The following is a 25785-nucleotide window of genomic DNA, read 5'->3' as shown; positions in this document are numbered from 1 at the left end:
GCTTAAAATAAAAAATGCATAGAATTTAAAATAACGCATCGAAAGCGTTATGTCACCTAGGCGCAGCGCGGACGACAGACTATCCGTGACGCACTTTTTAGTCCGTGGAAATAGAACCTATGCAATAATATATTATGCAGTAAGTAACGCACACGTCTGCGCTGCGCGTCGTGTGCGTTAAGAGGATTCCACACCGCCGTTTTTCCATACAAAGTTGTCCCCTGTTTCCTCCCTGGATAATGCCGGTAGAGTTATGATTTTTTTCCTAAATATCTATGGCCACTATTAGCATGTCCCTATGTTTTCCTTTTTTTCATAATTTTATTATTAAAAAAGATAAGAACGTCCAAAAACCCAAAAAAATTGCCAGATTTTCCTCTGTGTTCAAACACCCAGAAAACAAAACTGGCTAAAATATACAAAAAAATAAAACATAGGAACACAGCTCAAGCCTTGCTTTAATTCTTAATAAAAAAAGTACTTAAATCGGTTAAGTTTTGGAGAAGGAATCAGCGGACAACGAATCGAAGATTTTCTGTTCTTTTATTAGAACTTTTGTCGTGTTGTCTCTATCGCGCTCTGCGGTGGGAGACTTGAGATTGGTGAGACAGCAATACATTTTCAAATACCTATTTTCAATTTCTCTCGCCCCTGGTGTATCCTCTTAATGCATAATAATATAATGGCATTGGTTCTAATCCACGGACTAAAAAGTGCGTCACGGATAGTCTGTCGTCTGCGCTGCGCCTGAGATGCGTTATATCAATTCCCACACATTTCTTAATCTAACAACTCATCTGTTGAAATTATCAAATGCAAATTGTCTAAACATCCTGATCTTTTCTAGTTTATTGGACGAATAAAACTACACATAGATATGAACAATATATTTGGTACATAATATGCAATTATCCTAAAATAAATATACTCTAGAATCTAAAAATAAATTCATTGTATTAACATTTTCAGTTTACTCACAAAAGTTACGTCGTCAATGTGAGGTGACACGAATTTTCATAAAACATTTTTTTATACACCAGCATTTAATTTTAAATAAAAAAGTTAAACAGCTAAAACAAAAAAGTTTAAACCACATCAATTGAAAGTTTGAAAGCGCTTTAATAAATAACCACAATAATTATAAAGGTCACACCAGTACATCTCTTATTATAGTATTTTTTTAATTTAATATTAATGCAGCTTCGTTACTAGTATAATGTATGTAGTACGTTTCTTATCAAATAGCAAATTATTATTACTTAATAATATCTTGATTTGTGATAGGCCAAAATAAATACCAATGACTTTTTTGTTTCTACCAATCATAACAATATTTTTCTATCTTTTGGGCTTGTTATTTATCTTTTGGTTTAATTTTTTTCTTATACTTAGATATTAGGTTAAAATGTTTGATATCTTTGTTTCTCCATAATACCAGAGTAGACAGAATGGAGTACCTCAACTTCAAACAAACGGGCGAATATACGCGAGTTGGGCGCGACTGTCACTTTCAACATGCTTTCAACATGTTGCACAATGCTTAGTGTAGTTCTACCAGGATCTGATGGCAAATTTGGATTTGGATGACAGATTTTCAAAAAATATCCTTGATCATTGGATAAATTATTATATTTGCATGTTTCAAACACATAATCAGCCACTATAAGGACAAAAAAGGATCAAAATGTTTTATTTCAATTACCCCGGTATTGCTAGAGTCAATTGACTCAGAATCTGATGGCAAAAAGTGAGAAAAGAAATTCCTTTTCTCACTTTTTGCCATCAGATTCTGGTAGACCTATAGTAACGCATTAGTACGGTGCGCGCTGGCCGATATGAGATACTACGTCAAACGTATTAGTTGGGGAGGGGAAGAGAGGGGATTTAGGGAGTAGCTCCAGCGTGTCAGATTAAGCTTATATAGGCTTCCGACATGTGTCATGGTATAGAAATCAGATTTCTCATGTGGTGGCCGGTGGGGGTTAATTTTTTTTTTACATTGAAATGTCATCGGATCTGTCAGATAAAGATACTGGATGTTTAGTATACCCCAAAGAAGTTTCCATAAAAAGCACTGACGATTCAGACGGTTTGGTAAGCCTTTAGGTACATTTTAAAATATAAAAAAGCAAAACTTCATATTTTCCTAACTAAGCTTCGCAGATATTTTATTTTGCACTAAAGTAAATGATTTAGTCCTTGCTGTCTAAAATATATTTATTAACTGACTTAAATAAGAAGTTTTCTGAATATATTTTCTTTTTCAAAACTTTAAAATGGCTGCAGTTTCTGAACCCACCACTAAAATAAAAAAACGCTCTTATTATTTTTAAATCAGTTTTATCTAATGTACAAAACCTACTAAGTCTCCATGACGCTCGATTGACTACAAAAATAGCACCCTCCCCTCATCCACTATATAAATTTCGAGATATCTACTGAGTCGGCCTACTCGTTAGTTCTGTCTACTCTGTTTATATTATAATTATGTGACGTTGATTTGATATTTGAGATAAGGACTAAATCGAATAAGATATTATGCTGTATTGTATTAAAGATAGCAGAATTTGGGTATAAAACTGGAAAATAGTATTTTCAAATCGTAGGCAATGTAAGCATTACTCCCATGATGCTAGTTTTCATAAATTAAACATTTTAGCTTTTTGCTACTTTACTAAGTACTAAAAATATTTACTCAGTTTATTATTGAAGTTTCGCTTTTATATACCTGTGACGTTTCCAATATACTAGACGAAGACAAACATACCTTGTTAAGTTATTTACTTTATAAATAAATATTTTTACTTGTAAGGTATACATGAATAACTAGATACAATAGTTATAACATTTTTGTTATATGGACGTTGTTAAAAATTTGTGTATCATCCCACAAAAATTATATTTTTTATATCATTCAATTCAAATCGTAGTCAATACAGACTTAAACCCCGTGGTATCATAAATTTTATGAGTAAACTTAAACTACTTTACACTACACGAAACTCTCCGGAAACTCATATTCCACACTCTTTGATTTCTGCAAGTATACACAGTCAACTTTTATCTTTTTATACGCTACCACTCTTTTACTGCATTCGCTATCAAAACTACGCGCTTTGGCGGAGTTTATTAGTACACTACGTCTTAGAGAACTATTATCTATTTCTATCTCTTTCTTACTGGAATGACCGATGTATTTCACTGTGTCTCCTTTGGTATCGCTGCCTCTTTCTTTAGCTTTCTCTGGCTCTATTTCGTCCAGTTTTTCCTCGCTCTTAGCTCTATGTACTATAGTTTTGACATTTTCACCTAGCGGATCAGACTGCTGTCTTACTACTCTTCTATTCGTGAATATTCTTTCGAAAAAAGAATTCCTTTCGTCTTTGGATTCCTTATTGTCTGTTTCTGTGTCGCTCTTATCCATACTATGTCTGTGACCGAAGAATTTCTTTAGACTATTAGTAGTTCTTGTCAAACTACTGCTAGTAGTGGATCCGTTGGTAACAGTCCTCTGCGCTCTTCTGTTCTGCTTCTTTTCTGACGTCCTTTCGTAGCAGACGCATACCTTGCAGAATCCGATGCGAAATTTCGAAGACATCATGTTGTATAGAATCGGATTTATCGCAGAATTGATGTAAAGCATTATCCGTGAGAAGTAGAGCAGATTGTACCATTTCTCTGGACTCACACTGTCCGAAACATCAGATGGAGTCACAATTATCCATAAAGCTAACACTCTATATGGCATCAAGCATAAAAAAAAGCATAAAACTACAGTCCCCAGCATTAAAATCACTTGCTTTCTCGCTCTAGCGTTGTACGGATCGAAAGTTTTGTTCATCACGACTTTCGACGCCGCTGTTATTAAATTCTTGGCGATGACAGAGTATAGAATAATAAGAATAATCAAAGGTAGAACGTAGAGGAATATAATGATCATCACGAAGAAAGTGATCTGCCAGAAGGTCACCGCCTGCGTTAGACATTGGTAGAAAGTGCCGTCCAGTCTCGTCACCGTGTGGAGTTCAGCTATTGCCAGGATCGGGCTGAAATAAAAAAAATATAAACGTCACTCGTGTTGTTCGAAATACAAATTTTTAAATTTGAATTTTTGACACATAAGAAGTTTGAAAGGACAGTTTTCGGTAGAAAGACAGAGAAGGTTAGAACGAAAATAAATACTTAAATATAACAATGAAAGCACATGAGTAGCAAATACTAAAATCAAAATACATCTCACAACTTTTTACTTAGAGGAAACTTCTTTCAATTTCCATACTTTCTGAACTTTTTTGTGAGATATATTTTGAGGTTAGTTTTAGTAAAGCATATAAAGCAACATTAGGGTAATATTACGAACCTTGCTTCTCAAAGGGTTCTGAACCATGCAACTCGACGTTAAGCACTTTTAACTTATATAAAGTTAGATAATATATGTGAACACGTACGAAAGTTTTATTTCGCGGAATGTTTTATGTATTGATTATGGTATAGAACGCGCACATTATGAAGGCGTGCAGCGGGACGGACCGCATTTTACTTTTTTATGTATGAAAAATGCGGCCCACACCGTTGCAGTACATCATAATGCATGTGTCATTTGCATTTGAGAATTGCTATAAATAGTTTATTACGAGATCATGCCTTTGTTGTCCTATATTTTATTCTTTATTATAGGGATTTCTATAAAAATGTAAATGGCCACTTTTAGATTATGAGAATTCAACGATTCTCAGTATTTTTGAACCAAGACTAGTTTAAATAAATTATAAAATCTAAGTTTGGAATGAAATTTGGACGTTTCTAGAATATCTTAATTTAAAAGGTGCGAGATCGGTGTTCGTCAAAAGGTTTTGAAACAGAATTCTTTATTTGACAGCGGTTAGGGAAAGGCCAATGGCCATACACAAACATGACTGATATTTATGTAAAATAAAAAGAAAATTTATATTTTTTTAACTTTGAAAAAATGTGTTTGTTTGTAGTCTCCGTTTGATTATTTGGTATGAAGATACTTTGAGTCCTGGGACAAAGGATATTTTTATTCCGGATTAATATACGGTTTTACACGCGACAGCCGAATTTAGGCGCAACAGACTCAATTTTTTGATCTCGACTCGACTCACTCGTCAACAGAATACCCCTCTCACTATATCTACATAAGTTTAGACTATTTCGATCTCGACTCGAATTCAGTCGTCATCAGAATATCCCTTTGATTGTATCTATATATTACTAATACGCGAGCGAAAAACTTTGGATCCCTTTTGACGAAAAATGCGGAAGCGTAGGTGATTGAAATTTTGCACAGTTATAGTTTATATGGTGAAGGAGTGCATCGAGCTAATAATATTCTGAAATTATGCTTTTATCATGCATTTTTTTAACAAATAAAACATTACACACACTACAACACACACACTAGGAGATTTTAATTGACAAGCCTATACACACGAATTGTACTCTTTTATTTATGGTTAAAGTCTGTTGTCAAATTGAAAATAGATTTAGTTTTTTTTATTGAATCTTAAATACCGTTAGACAATTCTTACATGGCCAGTCTGTCATCATTTGACTTTATTAATCTGAGACTGTCGCAGGAATTATGTCTAAAAAAAAAGTCAATATTTTGACAATAGCGTTGTTTGAAACTTTTATTTTAATTTTTTATTTGAGGTCGAATTTCGACCATTAGCCGATCTCTACTCTCTAGTCTATATAATTTTGTACAATTTCGATCTCGTCTCGAACTCACTCATCAGAGTAAGCTCAGCCGTAAACACTTTGTATTCTGAACAACAGTTGTATAATTCAACCCTTTGACGTCAACTACTTTTTATTCAAGTGATAACTCTAGCCGAAAAGAATACATTATTCATCATCAAAAGCTCGGTCCAGTTATTTCGGTTATAGTGCAGAAACCGTTCATTTTTCCGAAAACTATCCTGTGTAATTTCTAGAGAATCATAGTCTTCATAAAAATGCGTGAAAAAAAAGAAGATTGTTGAAATATAACATTTTATGCATTTTTGTATGCTGTTTATTGTCGAAATAAAAAGTCATGTTCTTTTATTAAAAACAAAGTAATCCGGAAAAGTTTTTTTTTAAATTAAAGACTAAAAAACAAGATATCATACTTTCATACAATGATAATAATCCATGATATATTTTGAGACACTTCATTATATACAGATAAAAAACAATGTTGATTTGTTGTGTAAGATGCATTCGTTACATTACTTTAAGAAAGTTGGTTGGAAATATCTTCAGCCGAACGACTCTCACACCCGTCACAAGACAAATTCGCGTCAAAAACATAACACAGTTAATAAAACTGTGACATATTGTAGGAATGTCGTGTGTTCTAGATGTCCTATTTACTATTACATTCTTGATTGTACCGACAACATATTAACCTCGATTCGTATGCATCCGCCCGAACGCGCGGTTTGGCGGCTAAACCGCGTGATCACAAGTAATTGTATGTAAATGACAGCGCGACCGCGCCGCTATTAAAACAAATCGTACTAAGGGTCAATTTATAATAGCGCAGAGTCGAAGCGAAGTGAATTTTCAAAAACTGAACACAGAACATTCAACCTTAACTCCGAGCGTAACGCATAACATGGACGGGCGCGTTCACGCGAATTCGCGCGGATGCGCGCGCCTTTTCAAATTCTCAGAAGTAATAAAGTGCGTTACCGCTTTGGATGGGTTGAATTTGTTATGTTCAGTTTTAATCATTCGCTTCGATGCGCTTCGACTCTGCACTAGTGTAAATTGACCCTAATCGAGCGTTAATGGGCATGGTTTCTCAAACTGGTTGCTACACGAACCCCTGTTGAAGTTTCCAGTTAGGAGCGTACTCTTTGACTAAACACAAACTTGACTAACGCCTCTTGACAATTAAAAAACCAAACAACAATAATTTATGACAAAAATATAACCCCTGTTAAAATTTACATAATATAAATTTTGACGTTTAACAAACAAGTGGCGTAGAAAATTACCAACACGCCTCTGGGAACATTCAGAATCATAATCGGCATACTTTTCTGAGTGACACCATTCACGGAATGCATTACTCATATTTTGTACACTCAACTCCACCCTCTCTAAACCAATCAACAACGTTGTTGAATAGATAAATTACTCAAAAACAACTCAATATTTAAAGATCTGTCCATCCATACTAATATTATAAATGCGAAAGTGTGTCTGTCTGTCTGTCTGTTACCTCTTCACGCCCAAACCGCTGGACCGATTTTGCTAAAATTTGGCATGGAGATACTTTGAGTCCTGTGAAAGGACATAGGATACTTTTTAATGTACGGTCCCCGCGCGATAAACGAGTTTTGGCGCAACGGAGTTGCGAGCGTCATCTGGTACTTTAATAATATTGTAAATGTGAAAGTGTGTCTGTCTGTCTGTTCTTTACGCCCAAACCACTGAACCGGTTTGCATGAAATTTGGTATGGAGATACTTTGAGTCCCAGGAAAGGACATAGGATACTTTACATCCCAAAAAATGTACGGTTCCCGCGCGATAAACGAATTTCGGCGCAACGGAGTTGCGGGCGTTATCTAACTAGATATAACTACAAGATGTAACAAAACTAAGTGATAATACTTTAGGGTGAGTATATGTGTTCCTTGTAGAGAGTTCACTGTGAAAGTAGCAGCGCTGAAAGACCAAATTTTTTAAAAATTTTGTGTGGGGAAACTCGTGACGCTGGGGCGTTTGCCCATCCAAAAGTGAAAAAAAAAATTGCTCTTTCGACGCTGCTACTTTCACAGTGAACTCTCTATAACACATACACACTCTTAAGTATTATCACTTAGTTTTGTTACACCCTGTATATCATAAAGGCTATTAGCTGTATTTGCTATCGCTAGATAGGGGACGGTCTGCATAATACATAAAACCTTTTATATTCCGCTCGCATTTCGCACATTTGCCGACGGTACTGTTAAATTCACGAGCTTCCAGCTTTAAAGCTAAACCAGGATATTGTTGATGTGAAGAAAGCTTATTTTTATCGAGCTTTGAGAAATGGTGATTTGCGACAGCTTTTTAACAGGCGTTTGACAGTAGATATACTAATGTTATAAATGCATGTGAGTCTGTCTGTTCTCTCTTACAAATTTTAGATCAAGCCACGTGTCCTGACGAGAGTTCAACATTTTTTTCCATCAAAAAAGTGCATAACATTAGCTTTGTCCACATTGTGTCTTTTTCTGTTCGTCAAGGGCATGCGTTATAGCGCAGTCAACAGCGAACGTGAGGCATGCCCGCGACGCATGCCCTCTGACCGTATCCAAAACTTCAAAAATGACAATATTGGCGTTACGTTCCTTGACGCATTCAATTATTGAATGCGCCAATATGAAAGTTGAAGACGAAAATTGAAGATGAAAGTGCACAGTGTGGACATATCACATAACTATTGTTATAAAGAAGGTTTACCTCAAAAACATAATAGTAGAGATTTATAACCGATTTTGCTGAAATTTAGTTTATTATATTATTAATATGAAAAATGCGTCTGTATGTCTGTAACGGTCCTCTACGAAAATCCGTAGAGGTGCTACGAACCTCGTAGAGGCTCTACAAAATATGCACCGATGTCTTGAGTGCGGATTTTCTTGAAGAATTTAACTTAAATTTATATTTTGAAGATTTTGCAATATAAATCTATACAAATATTATAAATGCGAAGGGAGTCTGTATGTCTATCTCATATCTGTTATTTCTTCACGTCCAAACCGCTGAGCCGATTTGGCTGAAATTTTTTTTTGTACTCGTAGTTTGAGCCCCGGGAAAGGACATAGAATACTTTTTATACTGGAAAAATAAACGGTTACCTTGCAATATAAGAATTTTGGTGAAACGGACTTGCAGACGTCATTTAGTTTATAATATTAAGTAACGCCTCCGTGGTCTAGTGGTTAAGAGCGTGGCTCTCGACTCGGAGGTCGTGGGTTCGATTCCTGCGTTGGAAACGTGTTATTTCCATGTTTGGTTAGGACAATGCAGGCTGATCACCTGATTGTCTGACATGTTAGATGATCCATGCGTCGGATGGGCATATAAAAAGTCGGTCCTGCGCCTGATCTCCCGCCAGTCGTGTCGGTCTTCCGTCTGGGTTATGAGAGTAAACGAATAGAGAGTGCTCTTGTGTACTTCGCACACACTTGAGCACTATAAAGTTACTCCTGCGTACCTGGTCTGGTTTCAATGAAGCTGGCCACCGTCACCGAAATCGGTGTGGGGAGTATTATAATGTTTAGTAGCATAGCTAACATTTTAACTTTTATATTTGAATTTTAAATAAAACTATACAAATATGTATGTACACAAAGGCATACCGTAAAAATTCCATGACTACATTGAATTGAAAAAACGTGAATAGTTTTTTTGTTGTGAATTCTTGCTATAGACCTCAAAATTGCTTCGTAAAGATCTGACAATAGTCAGTTTTAGTGATGTGCCTCATTATTGTCGATAAATCTTATACTTTAAACGACAATCTTACTAGACGTGGGAGAGCCATGCTTCGGCAAGAATGGGCCGGCTCGACCGGAGAAATACCACGTTCTCACAGAAAACCGGCGTGAAACAGCGCTTGCGCTGTGTTTCGCCGAGTTTACAGGAGGCCCAATCTCCTACCCTATTCCCTTCCCTACCCTCCCATTTTCCCTTCCCTTCCCATCCCTACCCTCCCCTATTACCCTATTCCCTCTTAAAAGGCCGGCACCTGCAGCTCTTCTGATACTGCGAGTGTCCATGGGCGACGGAAGTTGCTTTCCATCAGGTGACCCGTTTGCTCGTGCCCCCTTATTTCGTAAAAAAAATTTGACTACTGTTTTAGAATTGTCGATTTTTTTTTCTAGAAAACCGCGTATTTTTAGTTATTTATTCTACGAATAATAAAAACTAAGGAAAAGTAACTCCGTCAAAAACATTCTCCACAATACTTGTCAAAAAAGTGTACCTTAGGTACACATTTCAATACATTTGCAATATTTAGGTGACCTTGAGCGGTACTAGGCTGACGTTACATGACAGATCAAAAGGAACCAAATTTAAAACGGTAATAGTATGGGAGTTACGATTCCTTAGTTTTTATTATTCGTAGTATTTATTGCTTAAACTCCGAGTAAAGCTAGGTCTCCCAGATACACTTAAATAAAGCCTTTACCTCGTTTCTACTCATTTTGATCTTAACGTAAACAAAGTTCAGTATGAGTTATTTGTGATAATAACTTAGTGTTGAAATTTTACATATTATAATTTTATTACTCAGTCCATTCTATCCAACTGCAGCAAAATTAACTAATTAATAATTGTAGCAGTCGTGTACACAAGTGTTTCAATTTGTTTAAGTGAGAATTTGAACTGAATTGAAATTTATAAAACTTTAATGTTTTTTATCGATAAGTGCCGTGGCACATCCCTACACAATCCGGCTCCTATGTTCAAAGTCTTTACTTGCAACGCGGTGTGCAATTTATTGCATACTATTCCAGCTGAAATAGGGCTGCCAACTTACAGATTTTGATACACAAATCTTTCTTTATATTTTTTTACTAGATGACCCGGTGAACTTCTTAAGACTGCTCCTTATATAACCTTCCATGGAATTCTGCGAATATTTTTAATACTAAAATAATCCGAATCGGTTTAGCCGTTATCGATTCTTACTGAAACCAACAAAATTTAAAATTCATTATTATTTATGTAAATCCATACTTCCATACTAATATTATAAATGCGAAAGTGTGTCTGTCTGTCTGTCTGTCTGTTACCTCTTCACGCCTAACGTCTGAACCGATTGGGCTGAAATTTGGTACAGAGATACTTTGAGTCCCGGGAAAGGACATAGGATACTTTTTATCCTGGAAAAATGTACGGTTTCACACGATAAACTAATTTTGGCGCAACGGAGTTCCGGGCATCAACTAGTAGATAATAATTCTCAGTGACAAGTTAAAAACCAAAAAAAAACAACTTTTCGTTTCATCTATCTCATAAAAAAATATTAGTAACGTTTATATAAAAACCATAGACACAAAAATATGTTTGCAAGCTAAAGGTTTAAACAAAAGTTGGTAACCCTTGAAACGAAATAAAGTCTTAGACTTTATTAACTGACTATGGGTCTCGATTCTCGAAGGAATCTATATTTCCTTTGGAAAAAGGACATTTACTTATTTATAAATATTTTAGAGCGAAGTAAAGTAATGTTAAAGTAGTTCTAAATAGAGAATGTTTAAAGGTTATAAATAAAAATATACTGAATATTGAATCACTCAAAAAAAACCGCATCAAAATCCTTTGCGTAGTTTTAAAGATTAAAGGGACAAGGGACAAAGGGCCATGAGGGAAAAAAGCGATTTTGTTTTATAATATTATATATAGATGGCGCAATCATGCGACGTTTTATATAAAAAAGTTTTCCATTTGTAATTTATTAAAACCTCACAAAAGCCTCTTTCGAAGTTCAAAAACATATTTTAATTTCTCTCTTTTCAATAGGAACGCTGACTGTGAGTAAAAAATCATAGTAAGAGATAAAAATCCCATATCTATTGTAATGACAGCGGTCTCAATATGATAATTCAATAGAGATATTCTCTCAATTTTGAATGGAGAACGGATAATCTTTTTATTATCTCTGATTCTCTGAATAAGATAGTCCAATGCGAAGATTTATATGATTTAATTGTAAAGAAATGAAGGCAATCGAAGCGAAAAGTCTGGCTTGAAATTAGCAATTTTGCATGGGTGGTTTCGTTCGTTTTCAAAATTGGAACCAACACCGCCATCTTGAAAAATCTCACATAAAATTTCATCTCGTAACTTGTCTGACTTGAACCTAACAATGTTTAGGCTGGCCGCTGGCCGCATACACATGTTTTCGAATTAGTTTTCCGTATTCGGAAATCCAAATGCATGGAATCAATAGAACATACATTACCTGGGCATAAGTCCTTTTTTTTACGAACGGAACGAATTCCGCACATACGTTTCAAGCGCAAGCGCGCGTGGAAATAACGGATTCCGAATACGGAAAACGAATTCGGAAATCGCATACAGAAAACGTGTGTCGTATGTAGGCGGCCTTAACAACTCTTAACAATTCTTAGAGGTCCGTAGCTTATCAAAAGTGTTAAGATTTTTTTGCAATTTTCTAATAGAAAAAATTTTCATCACTCTGATAACAGACTCACTCACTCACTCACTAAAACATTCCCTCAACTAATCGACTAGTCTGCTTCAAAATGTTAACACAAATTCGCCATCTGTTCTGTATTAGTCGTTCAAAGATATTTTGCCTTTAACGTGACCTCTATTCCCTTGACATAAGTATTATAATAGAACGAATCAAAACTCGAAACGCGTGGGTAACTTTACCCAACCGTTCTAAGATATTTTGCCTCTGCATGACCTCTATTCTCTTTAATATAAGGTTCACAATAGGAACTCTTAACAACTCCAAACGCGTGCAAAGTTACTCGCCCACTTTGTATGGACCAATTTTGTTTTGGAAGTTCGTCTGACGCCTCCTTAAACTTATTTTCTCCTGGTACAATGGTTTATCATGATCAGCATTGCCCATTTTTATCTCATCTCAAATAAACTGAAAATGTAAAGTATGGTTTTTTTAAACGGGCAAAAGGCCCACCACACATTCCCACCACTGCAACTCCTGTGTGGCCACGATCAAAAGTGGTAACCAACCACAAAAACCCTTTGATATGATCTCAGGGATGCCCGAGGGACAAGCTAAATCTGTCTTGGGACCCGCAACGAAATTAATCAGAAGAAATTTAGGAGGAGTAGGAGATAAAAATTGATGATGTAAAGTATGGATGTATTGTCTTTTTAAAGATAGAAGCTACAAAATTAATTTTAGTCTATAGTTTTGAAGCTTCAGTAAACACAACATTCAAAGTTTTTAAAAATGCTACTCGGGGGTAAAAAGGGGATGAAAAGATTATTCCATCGTTAGTACACCACTTTCAAACTATTTTCTGGTTTTCTTTCTGTGTTGATAGTCACTTGATAGAGTGTACAATGGGCATTGTCCAAAAAAAATCACATGTACTTTTTATATTTTTTTTCGTTAAAATAGGGTATTTTAAGAATATAAATTAAATAATTTTGAAATTCATTGGCTAGTTTTTTCTCAATAAATTTTTAAAGTTTCGCTCTGACGTCATCATCGGCGGCCAACTGACCTCTGCAGTATGTTTTAAATTTCCTTTCAATCTTATTTATAATGGCTGGTTCGTCAAATGCAAGTTCTCATTATGTGTAAGCTGATACGAGAAGCTTACCAAAAGTTCGAAACGTAATGTTGATCGAATTTATTGCTAATTTAACGCCATTGAAGGTCAAACTAAGGTTAAACATATTTGTTCAAAAATATAAGTAACTAATGGGTATTTTTTTCGTTTATATACAGAAAAACGATCACTGACCTTATTCCTCGAAATGTTTTTGTAATGAGCAAAATTAAAAAAAAATGGACAATCCCCATTGAAGACATGGATAACTTTTTATCGAAAAAAACCCAGTTCATACGTGAATTTCAGCGCAATGAATTTTTCAGTATGTACGAAAATAATAATTACTTTAGTAAACAAGTCTCGTTCTGTTATATTCAGAATAACGTCTAAATAGTTTATTCAGTTAGCAATTACTTGAACAAAATAAATACTGAGTGGGTGGTAGCATTTCAAGTGTAGTTCTAACAAGGTTAAAACTGACAAGAATAATATGCATAGAACAGAAAATATACTCTTGTTATATCATAATAAAATAGATTTATAAATATTACTAGATGACGCCCGCAACTCCGCTGCGCCAAAATTTGTTTGTCGCGCGGGAACCGTACATTTTCCCGGGATCAAAAGTATACTATGTCCTTTCCTGGGACTCAAAGTATCTCCATACCAAATTTCAGCAAAATAAGTTCAGCAGTTTGAGCGTGAAGAGATACCAGACAGACAGACATCTTATACGTGGGAGAGCCATGCTTCCGCACGAATGGGCCGGCTCGACCGGATAAATACCACGTTCTCACAGAAGCTGCGCTGAAACAGCGCTTGCGCTGTGTTTCGCCGAGTGAGTGAGTTTACCGGAGGCCCAATCCCCTAACCCCTACCCTATTCCCTTCCCTACCCTCAACTATTCCCTTCCCTTCCCTTCCCTACCCTCCGCTATTACCCTATTCCCTCTTAAAAGGCCGGCAACGCACTTGCAGCTCTTCTGATGCTGCGAGTGTTCATGGGCGACGGAAGTTGCTTTCCATCACGTGACCCGTTTGCTCGTTTGCCCCCTTATTTCATAAAAAAAAAAAAAGACAGATATACGGACAGACAGACAGACACAGTTTAGTATGGATTATCCCACGACTAAAAACAGCACCCCTATTTTATAACTGTCTGTCTGTAGTGTGTGTTTGTCCGTGGCATCGTAGCAACGAAACGGGTGGACCGATTTTGATAAAGTTTTTTTCGTTTGAACTTATTGAGTGTTCTTACTTCTTACCAATAGTTCAGAAGACGTGAGAGTGAAGTGGGTAAAATACATTTTATAACTTAAGGACTTAAATTTTACTTGATTTTTCCCTTAAAACTACCTACTTGGCTATCTGGCTAATGCATCTGGCTATGCATTAAACCCACATTTTTTTAATTTAAAATATTTTAGTAATGTGGTACCTATAAGTGATCGCAGGTTAGTATCTACTTATACACCATCTGTTTATGTTTAAGTGTGGGAGTATTAGAAATACACTATTGCCTTAAGGTAAAGTGTAAACCCTTCAAGGAAAGAGGAGTAATTAAATTAAATATACCTTCGCAAATACCCAAGATACTAATCAACGACTTAATTGCAGTCTAGGCTAAATTAAAATCAAATTTAGAATTCATTGAACTCAGTTCTCGATACGAAAACACTGTCTATAAAGAAATAAAAAAGTTAACCATAGACCAATTAAGTAGTTTTTAAACTTGGAATTCGAAAATATAAGGGAGTTTATACACAGACGAAAAATAATTATATAGGATCCGTAATGATAATAATTTATGCTTATATTAAGCCCATAGATCAAATAACTATACAAGGTACATCTTTGCCTTTCATATTGGAGAAGTCACATACAGTCAAAAACGTATACATTTTGAATAGTATAAGCTCTTTATATGATTTAAATACACTATACAAGTGTATAATGTATAAATTTATATAAATTATAATCAACTCGTTACTAAAGTCCGGTCACTGGAAATAGAGAATTTCGTCCATTGAACTATAGCTGCATCTCTATTTTACATACAAGACATTGCTATAATTTGGTAGACATATTTGTTCTAGTCATATTATCGTTTTCTAAGAATCGGGATTTTGGGGGTTCAAATATACAAAAGTAACAGGAACTTTTTACTTATTATTAAGTATAATGAAAATAGAACCATATCTCTTAAAATATAAAAATCGTTTTTAATTGCATGTTATTTATGCATTTCTAATGAGTTTAAAGCCGTGCATGTCTTAGCATTCAAAATGTTAACCTTTAAATTTTGTAATTGTAATAGCTGTAGTATTCTTATTTTAAAAGAATATATAATTTTGTAACACGATAAAAACTTTTTCAGTAAATTATTGGTAAATACAAATAACCTGGCACTTACAACACATAGATTTATGAGAATTACGTTTGTGTGCTATTTGACACACAATGTAACATGTATATATGTTGTAAGCGCCAAGTTACAAGTACACATGTAACGTAAAATCGTAATTTGCGTCAATCACATAAGGCTCGACAGTACTGCAAGAGTAACATTGCAGTAGATGGTTCAGTAACACAATAGCATACTGCAGTAACAATCCAGTAACATTACTGTAACACAGTAACACGTTACAGCAGTAACAAACATTACTGCAAGAGTATCATTGCAGTAAATTGAATATTTTCAATAATATACTGAAGTAACGTTCTGTAATTATGTGAAAACATGACATATTATAAAACTATATTTTATAATTTATCAGCAGTTAAAAAGCAAAATATTATCTTTTCGACAGAATTTTCAAAAATTCAAGAAAAATAGTATTAATCCTTCATTGTATCTACATGCGAGGCCAATACAGTAATCCTTGCTAAAGTTATAGACACAATTATGTCTGTCTGTCTGTCTGTTACCTCGTCACGCTTCAACCGCTGAACCGATTTTGGTGGGTATGGTGGTCTTTTGAGAGACTTGAAATTATAGAATTAATATATTATAGAAATTAATATAAATAGAATTAAGGTCTCATACCGGAAACATTACAGTTTCTGTGAGACAAAGATTTTGGTGCAACGTGGCACGGTTTTTGTATTACACAATTACAGAACATTACGATAGTAACAGTTACACTTGTATACTGTATAACAACGTAACAATTACACTTGTATACTGTATAACAACGTAACAGTTACACTTGTGTACTGTATAATAATACAGTCACAATTGCATAACTTACCTAGTGAACAACGCGGCGAAGAACCAAGCTAACGCGCATATCAGCGTAGCTCGCGTCTTGGTGCAGACGTAGCCAGCTCGTAGTGGTTCGCATATGGCGTAGTACCGTTCGAAACTGATGGCGAGGATGGTGAGCACACTAGCATGAGCGACCGTCAGCTCGATGAACGGGACTGCTAGACCTGAAAAGAATTATATGAGTTGAAATCTTTTTTTTTTTCTTAATTTTAAATCAAATGTGCTTTGAAAAAATAAATGTGAACTGTTTACTTGTTGACTACGTGCTCTTCTGCTGTTAATAAGAAATCGAAGAAAGAAAAGACAGATACTCAAAATATACTGGATCCACCCATTTCTTTCAACCATGAATAATGGGAGTCACTTTATAAAGAAGTACAATGTCTTGAAACAAGTTTTGTGATTACTGCGCAGGATTGCATCGTGACACATTACGACGTCGTGTCGTGTTTACGTGTGGGAACTGGGAGCCCCACCGATTCGGAAACTATCCCGTCGAGATGAACCGGCCTAGGAAACTCGTCAACAATCATACTTCAACGTTACTGTTTGTATAGCCTACTGCCTAACAATGTAATATAGATATCTAAAGGATAATAGAGGATTTTTATAGTGGCTGTAGTTTGTGCGCAATGTACAACATGATATTCGCTTACAATCTTTACTCTCATAACCGTTTCTTATTCGTTTTTCTAACGCAAGCATCGAACCCACGACCTTTTAAGCCAAGAGCAAAGTTCCACCACGGACAAAATGAAGGTCTTTTATATCTATCATCTAACGGCCGTTCCCAATATTTGATCTATCTCTGGTTTTGCCCTATTAGAGATAGGAATAACTCACATTAGACATTAGAGACATATATTTTATGTCAATTATGAGCTATTCCTATCTCTAGTAGGGCAAAACCAGAGATAGATCAAATATTGGGAACGGCCGTAAGTGAGATACTCGTAAGTATGGTAGATAGTAAAGATTGAAACCGCAAAGAGAACATTTAATTTAAATAATGAAACTTTGGAAATATCAAGTAAAGGTCTCTGAGGTACTTATAAATATTACTAACTAGTTTTTGCCTTCGGCTCTTTAAGGTTTTTTGAAGTTGTATTTCTGTTAAAAATTTTCAAAAAGGTTTTTCATTGTATGTGCCCAGCCTTAACCAAAATTCCTTTGAACGAAGTTATTGAAAGTAAATGGCATTTTTAAAACAATGAAACCACAACCCCATTTCAGTAATAAAACATTATTTATCACCAATTTGGAGTTCGGTTGTTTTTATACTTGAAAAGGTTTAATTCAAAAGATCTGCTTTTATATGAAAGAGGTTTCTAAAAGGACAGCTTTATAATATTGGAGCGTGAAACGAACTTCTTCTCGGTTGTTAGAGAATAGTAAAAGTCTTGAATTATACATTGAGCGATATTTATTCGAGCAGAGTTTCACCTTACATGTCTCAAAGTTAATTACAGAATGAATCAATCAATGCAATATGGCTGGCTTTTATACCATTTTACACAAAAGAAACGAACTTCCGTTGACAATTCAGATATAGCAAAATCATAAAGAAATACATTAAAATTAAGAATGGCTAAGAAGTAACACAGTTAAGTACATAATTCTAAATATTAATTAATGTGGTTCTCATATTTTAGGAAGTTATAACGGAAGCAAATAATCCTCCCGCCCATTTATAACTAACTAATTGTCAAAATCAAGTACCTTACTTATTAATATTTAAAATATTAATAATCACTTATTAAAATTATAAATAGTGACTAACATAATATACTTAATTAAATAAATAAATATAATATCATGTAGCTTGTCTATTGACATTCGCTAACACGGTATAAAAATGATCTACTTCTTAAATGTAAAGATCTTGAGCAAAAAAACAAATTATAGTCCATACTTCCATACTAATATTATAAATGCGAAAGTGTCTGTCTGTCTGTCCGTCTGTTACCTCTTTACGCCCAAACCGCTGAACCGGTTATGCTGAAATTTTTTATGGAGAAACTTTGAGTCCCGGGACACATAGGAATTAGGATACTTTTTATCCCGGAAAAATGTACGGTTCTCGCGTGATAAACGAGTTTTGGCGCAACGGAGTTGCGGGCGTCATCTAGTAATAAATAAGTATAGATTTGTCTTGTATAGACAAAATGGTGTTGGTGAACCGTAAAATGAATATTTTATCCAATACAAGCCGGAAATAATGAATATTACATTTGTTTAGCATAATCCGACTAAATGCAATCGTCCTTGAAAATACATAAGCGTAAGCCGCGCGTGCTGTCACCAATATTGGTCGGATTTCATCGATGCAAATAGGTACAAAAACAGGAATTTTTCCATACTAATATTATAAATACGAAGGTCTCTTTGCTTGTTACTTTTGTACGCTGCAATACCCGGGAGATTAGATATGGCCTAAGAGCCAGCGACAGCCAGACTCACCTTACCTTCCCGTTTTTGTTCTAAATATAAGCTAAATCTTATCTTATCTTTAAACGAGCAATTCTTGTATATATATTATATATATTATATTATGGAATCTCGAAATCGGCTCCAACGATTTTCATGAAATTTAGGGTGGGTGTTTCGGGGGCGATAAATCGATCTAGCTAGGAATCATTTTTAGAAAATATCATTTTATTCGTGTTTTATCGAATACCGAGCGAAGCTCGGTCAAATAGCTAGTACTTATTAAATTATGCATATTATCATCTTGAAAAATAAAAACGTATTTTATCAACTTTGAAGTATAATTCGGCGATGAGATGTCTCCACTGCAATTGGAGGACTGCTAAATATGAAAATATTAGAATTGTTCTTGGCCGCGGATAGCTGCGCTCCATACAAAATTACCCATTCTCCTTTATCGATTTGGAACAAAATTCAGAATGTGAATGTGAAATGAAATCTGTATGAACAACAATTTTTAGATACGTTTCGATGCTTTATCATTGATGTAACAAGATAATTCAACAACAGAAGATGCTGTACGTGATTTCGCTATTGCTATAAGGGTCAGTTCACAATGCGCGTTTATAATCGTGCGTATTGCCTACGCCTATTCTAATATTTTAATGCAATTTATGGTTTCGATGCAAACTCGGTGTAAAAAGACTTAAAAAATATTACATAATGTAAAACAAACATCTTTCGCTCCGTAAAAACAAAAAAAAAACAAAATGGTAAAAAAATAAACAATTTCTTTGACTTATGAAGATAAAGATGTTAAACAAATGCAAATGGGAATATTTTCTTTGTTTTGGCTGAAAAAATGAAGGTAACATTTTTTTGAGAATATGTTTGTATGTATGTTTATTATAATAATTATACATTATTCAATAGGCTCTGCAGCCTGAACGGAATACATTTCATCTAGCGAGGTGCCGTGTCGTTTGATTCATGTTTAGAGTAAGAGGGAGACTGAGTATAAAAAAATGATTCCAGATATACAGGGTGTAACAAAAATAAGTGATAATACTTTAGGGTGTGTACGTATTCCTTGTAGAGAGTTCACTGTGAAAGTAGCAGCGCTGAAAGACCAAAAATTTTTTTCACTTTTGTATGGGGAAACTCGTGACGCTTGGGCCCTTGCTTATACAAAAGTGAAAAAAAAATTCATCTTTCAGAGCTGCTACTTTCACAGTGAAATCTGTACAAGGAACACGTACACACCCTAAAGTATTATCACTTATTTTTGTTACACACTGTACATATTTTTTTAATTACCATTTTTTCTGTTTGAGAAATGACATCTAAACTTTTAATTATATCAGAATAGTTATACAAAAGCAAGCGAATCGCGCCAAATTGATCGCGCCGCGTATTGCCTAGTATGTAGTGTGCATATACCCTTACGTCGTAAATCACAGCTTCAGTTTTCATTTTAACCACTCAACAGTTCCCCGACGTGTGGGGAATAGATATAAGGCTGGTTACACTCTGTCAAGAAAGAGAGATACAGATAGATATAAATCTTTATTGGTACTCACTAACTACACAAAATTGCGAATGGTGGTTTTTTTGCCCGTATTTCCACAGACAACGTTTGTACACTTCAAATATTTAAATCACCCCGACGTATTTTTTTTGATTTTTTAAAAAGAATTACTTATTCATTTTTTTGGAATTTGAAAACTGTTAATGCGAAAGTGTATAAGTATATTTTGTTGCTGTTTTACACCTAAATCACTGAAGCGATTTTGATGAAAGTTAATATGCAGATACTTTTAGTCCCGTGAAAGACATCGTAGAGTAAATATTCTAGGAAAACGTTTCCTGAAAAAATAATTTTGTCGCAAAGTTTTTTTAGGAAAAAAGTTTATTCTAGGAAAACGTTTCCTGAAAAAATAATTTTGTCGCAAAGTTTTGAGCATATCTGTCTACGAGTCCGGTCAGATCGGCCTGCGATCCGACTTGATCGATCGGACTCTCCGTATACGGGGGTCTTTAGTGTACTATTTAAAATCTGTGCCTTTAGCAAGATCGTGCAGTGTTGTCAGCAATTTTGGCAGCGCATTTTACTCCATATATCAGGGCATATTTGGCAGTGTCGGTAACACTTTGTTATCTGCGCAAAGTGTTTTGAAGTGGATCTAGATATAAAATGATTTAAATCTGGCTTTTCGCAGTAAAAATTGGAATATTATTGACTTAGATGTAATACCTACCATACAATAATATACATACACCATAAATAAATAATATTTGATTAATGAAATTAATACTCTCACTTGAATACATTTATATTTCAACTTATCAACTGTACAGTCTTATAATGTTTACAGCCTGTACTAATAACAATTTAAACGCAATTAGATGTTTTGTTTTCTCCAATATGTTAGAAAAATCGCACGAAAGAGAAATCATTGTAAAATATCTTTCCGATTAAAAACACATCGTGTGTGAACGCCCTTACGTTATTTCTGGCGCCATATTTCTCCCCTGTCAATTATCATAACGCAATATTTATCTGCTTAAGTTCCGAAATATAACCCAGTATACTGGTCAGTGCTCATGACGTCACGACGCCATATTGTACTGATGTGCCATGGTGAGACAAGTATGTATATAGTGCATACTTCCGTACTAATAGAATACATATAATTATAAATGCGAAAGTGTCTGTCTGTCTGTCTGTCCGTCTGTCTGTCTGTTTGTCTGTGTTTCTGCCCGTCTGTTACCTCTTCACGCCCAAACCGCTGAATTGACTTTACTAAAAATTTGGTATGGATATACTTTGAGTCCTGGAAAAGGACATAGGATACTTTTATCCCGAAAAAATGTACGGTTCCCACGCGATAAACGAATTTTGGTGCAACGGAATTATTATTGTAAGTCAATGCACTGGCGTATATTTTGGAACGAATCAACAGTATGATGTCGATACACCATGAGCACTATAGCCACTATACTGGTTTAATTTCGGAACACACTATCTATTTTACTATCGGCATCAAGGTGATCAAAATTTAGGACGTACAACTATTTTTGACACGCTCACCTGTGCTGAGTGCTTTAGTTATTTTACCTCTAACATGATCTTTATTTCTTCTTTATAAGGGTTATTATAAAGTATAAACTCCGAGATGTAAGACGAACAGTAGTGACGTTACTTCTAACATGATCTTTATTTCTTCGTTATAAGGTTTATCATAAAGTATAAACTCCGAGATGTAAGATGAACAGTAGTGACGTCATATTAAAAAAACCCCGTCTACCAATAAAAATATTTACATCGTGATTCGTGACTAACAATACATTATCCGCTTGTCTTTGTCTAGAACGTTGGAAAAGTCACAATGAATTGTTATTATATTATGTATTACGCACTGCACACACTCTTGGGCATTATAAAATTCTTCTTGCGTAGCTGACCTGCAAATTCGCGCCAAAATATCTGTGGGAGGCATTTATACCTGCCCTACAAGAATTTTAATAACAAAATACCAAAATTTGTACTTCAGTTTAAAATTTAAATATTCAATTTACCATCAATGTTAAATATTAAACTTTTGTTAACTAACCTTGATATTAATTTGTATTTTATTTTAAGAGGCCTTAGAGAGCTGTTGTAACTTTAATACCAAATCCCTAAATAATACAAACTAATTTTTTATAATGCTAAGCTGGTGTAGTTGTCTGTCTGTTACTTTTTTTATTTTATCTATTTATTTATTTATTTAAGTCAGCCATCTTGGCCCATATTATAAATACCTTATAGACTAACATACATACATTTATACTAAAACTAACACTAACAAATGTTACGTACGGATATAATTCAATCTATATAATATATAAAACTCAAAGGTGATTGACTGATTGACATAGTGATCTATCAACGCACAGCCCAAACCACTGGACGGATCGGGCTGAAATTTGGCATGCAGGTAGATATTATGACGTAGGCATCCGCTAAGAAAGGATTTTGATAAATTCCAACCCCAAGGGGTTCAAATAGGGGATGAAAGTTTGTATATAATAATACTTTTTAACGCGAGCGAAGCCGCGGACAAAAGCTCGTATGGAATATAATTACTTTGAGTCACAGGGACATAGGATACTTGTTAGGCTGCCTTTCCACCAGAGCTGAGCGGAGCTGTGTTGCGAGTAATGTGTTTTTGAGAACCAATAGAATCGCTTCATTGACGTGAGCTTGCCATGACATCGCTCAGCGCGGCGATGCTATTGGTTCTCAAAAACACATTCCTCGCAAGTTGCAACACAGCTCCGCTCAGCACTGGTGGAAACGCAGCCTAAATTCTGGGAAAATGTATGGTTCCCGCGCGATAAAATAATTTTGGCGCAACGGAGTTGTCGAGGGTGTTAATCTATTATTTAGTATGGCTTTATATTATTATATTAACTAGTGTATATCAGCTGTTAAGCGAATATTTTTGCGAAATTAATGCTAAAATTAGAAGTTTATAAACCAAAATCACATCACAGATAGCACTATGATTGTAGCTATTTTGGCGTAATTTGGCCATTTTACCCTAATTTGGCCGTTACACCGCCAAAATGGGTTATCTCTACATTACCTGAGTCTTTTTATCTTTTATTGGGTTGCGCCAACTTTAAATTGGCCGTTTTGTTTTATATGGCAACTTCGATTGCAAAACTTTTGTATTTGGCTTTATAATAGACGTGCTTATCTTATAATCTATACTTAATCCCAAATAATACATACTAATATTATAAATGCGAAAGTGTGTCTGTCTGTAAGTTCTTAGCGCTTGAACCGCTAAACTAAACCGCTAAACCGGAGAAATACCACGTTCTCACAGAAAACCGGCGTGAAACAGCGCTTGCGCTGTGTTTCGCCGAGTGAGTGAGTTTACCGGAGGCCCAATCCCCTACCCTATTCCCTTCCCTACCCTCCGCTATTCCCTTCTCATCCCTACCCTCCCCTACTACCCCATTCCCTCTTAAAAGGCCGGCAACGCACCTGTAGCTCTTCTGATGCTGCGAGTGTCTGTGGGCGACGGAAGTTGCTTTCCATCAGGTAACCCGTTTGCTCGTTTGCCCCCTTATCACATAAAAAAAAACTGTTTTTAGTAAAATTAGATAGATAAATAGTTTTTGTCTTGGAAAATATAGGGCTCCCATGAGATATTGTCGTTTTTGGAGCACACATACAGGTTTCTGTGTCTCCATGGCTTTGTAGTTCTGAAACGGATAAACCGATATTAATATAGTTATTATGAATGCTCCCCGTTCAGAAAAAACGCAGCCATTATTCATTTTAGGTTGACAAGTAAAATTAAGGGAGATCGCAGTCTCGCGACTGTATGGGCGCCGCAGACACGATCGCACAAAAAGTCTGTCGTCTGCGATCTCCCTTATGCCGGCTCTTGATATAGGCGAACGCGTTGGCCAACGCGTCTGCAGACGCGTTGGCCCAATGTGTAGAACGGGCGTTCGCGCGTTGGCCGTAGGTATTTAGACGTTGGCCGACGCGTCTGCGAGCTTGCCGCGCGGGTCGGAAATGTCGGCGAAAGATCAAAGGACATTTGTTGCAAGCTTTGCGCTCCATCCACACATAGGCCGCGCGATCAGTTTGCCCGGAGTTATAGTTATGATAATTATAATAATATGTAATAATTTTTATATGTAATAATTTAATAAATAATAAGTAGGTAATAAAATAATTACTTATATTATTTTAATATTATAAAATATTATGTAAAAGTGAGTTTATTTCTTTGTTTGTTACGTTTTCTCGACTTTTATTTATTTATTTCGAGAATACCCTTTAAACTTTTTCTTGTCCACATTTACACAGTAATTATAAGCTGTCAATAAATATACAGCTGCAGCTGTTAGCGACTCAACATCCATTTTGAATCCGTCCGCACATTGGCGCGATCCAAAACATACTGAACGACCTTCCTATGTGTGGATTACTCACAAACGCTGTTACAAGCGCACTGCCAACGCATCTGCAGACGCGTTGGCCAACGCGTTCGCCTATGTCGAGAGCCGCCATTAAGAATATTTTCTATTATCATCATCATCACAATTATAATTATCATGATATCCCCCAATAAAAAAAAACAGGAAAACTTCGAAATACTCAAGTGAATCAATCAGAAAACATCAAGCAAGATAATAATCAACATTGAAATTCGGAGGTCTTCCATTTTTTGGGTAGTGATGATGATGATGATGGAAGTACATTCTAGAAGTTTATTTGTCAAGCCGAAATGGTTTTAATGGCGGAGTCGGAGCGCGCGCCGCATGCACTGTTTGAGCTGCAGATTTCGGGGCAAAGATTAGCGAGCAGAGGCGACAACTGATTGTAAAACGTGTTTTACTAACACCATAATATTATACTATTAATTACTAATATTAATATTATAAATGCGAAAGTGTAGACTGCATGGTTGTTTGTTATCTCTTCACGCCCAAACCGCTGAACTGATTTTACTGTACTTTTGTATGGATACATTTTGAGTCCCGGAAAAGGACACAGGATACTTTTTATCCCAGAAAAATGAACGGTACAATGAAGTTTCGGGCATCATCTAGTATCATTATAATATTTTTCCATGTAGCATTTTTCTAGGTCTAAACAAAGCCGTAAATATATTATCTTACTGAGAATCTTTAGTTATTATGAATTGGCAAAACTAATATTATGTTCTTTATCCGAACTAAGAACTATTTTCCAAAAAATAAGTTTAACCATACCCATTCATGCGT

General features: G+C 35.3%; 1 protein-coding gene across 2 annotated transcripts in view; it reads right to left on the bottom strand.

Moving 5' to 3' along the window:
* Window positions 1-25785, bottom strand: part of LOC121737646 (thyrotropin-releasing hormone receptor-like) — a 122043-nt gene that overhangs the window by 7107 nt on the left and 89151 nt on the right. The window contains exons 3-4 of one of the 2 annotated variants that reach the window (XM_042129305.1): window positions 16547-16727; window positions 3015-4046 (exon numbers count right to left, since the gene is read on the bottom strand). In XM_042129305.1, coding sequence (XP_041985239.1) covers window positions 3015-4046; window positions 16547-16727 — 1213 coding nt within the window. The remainder of the gene's footprint in view (window positions 1-3014; window positions 4047-16546; window positions 16728-25785) is intronic. The other variant, XM_042129304.1, reaches the window with a different exon arrangement.

This window comes from Aricia agestis, chromosome 21, assembly GCF_905147365.1.
Source record: "Aricia agestis chromosome 21, ilAriAges1.1, whole genome shotgun sequence".
Classification (NCBI taxonomy): domain Eukaryota; kingdom Metazoa; phylum Arthropoda; class Insecta; order Lepidoptera; family Lycaenidae; genus Aricia; species Aricia agestis.
The sequence above is the reverse complement of the archived record's forward strand: the minus strand, read 5'-3'. Positions and strand labels throughout refer to the sequence as shown.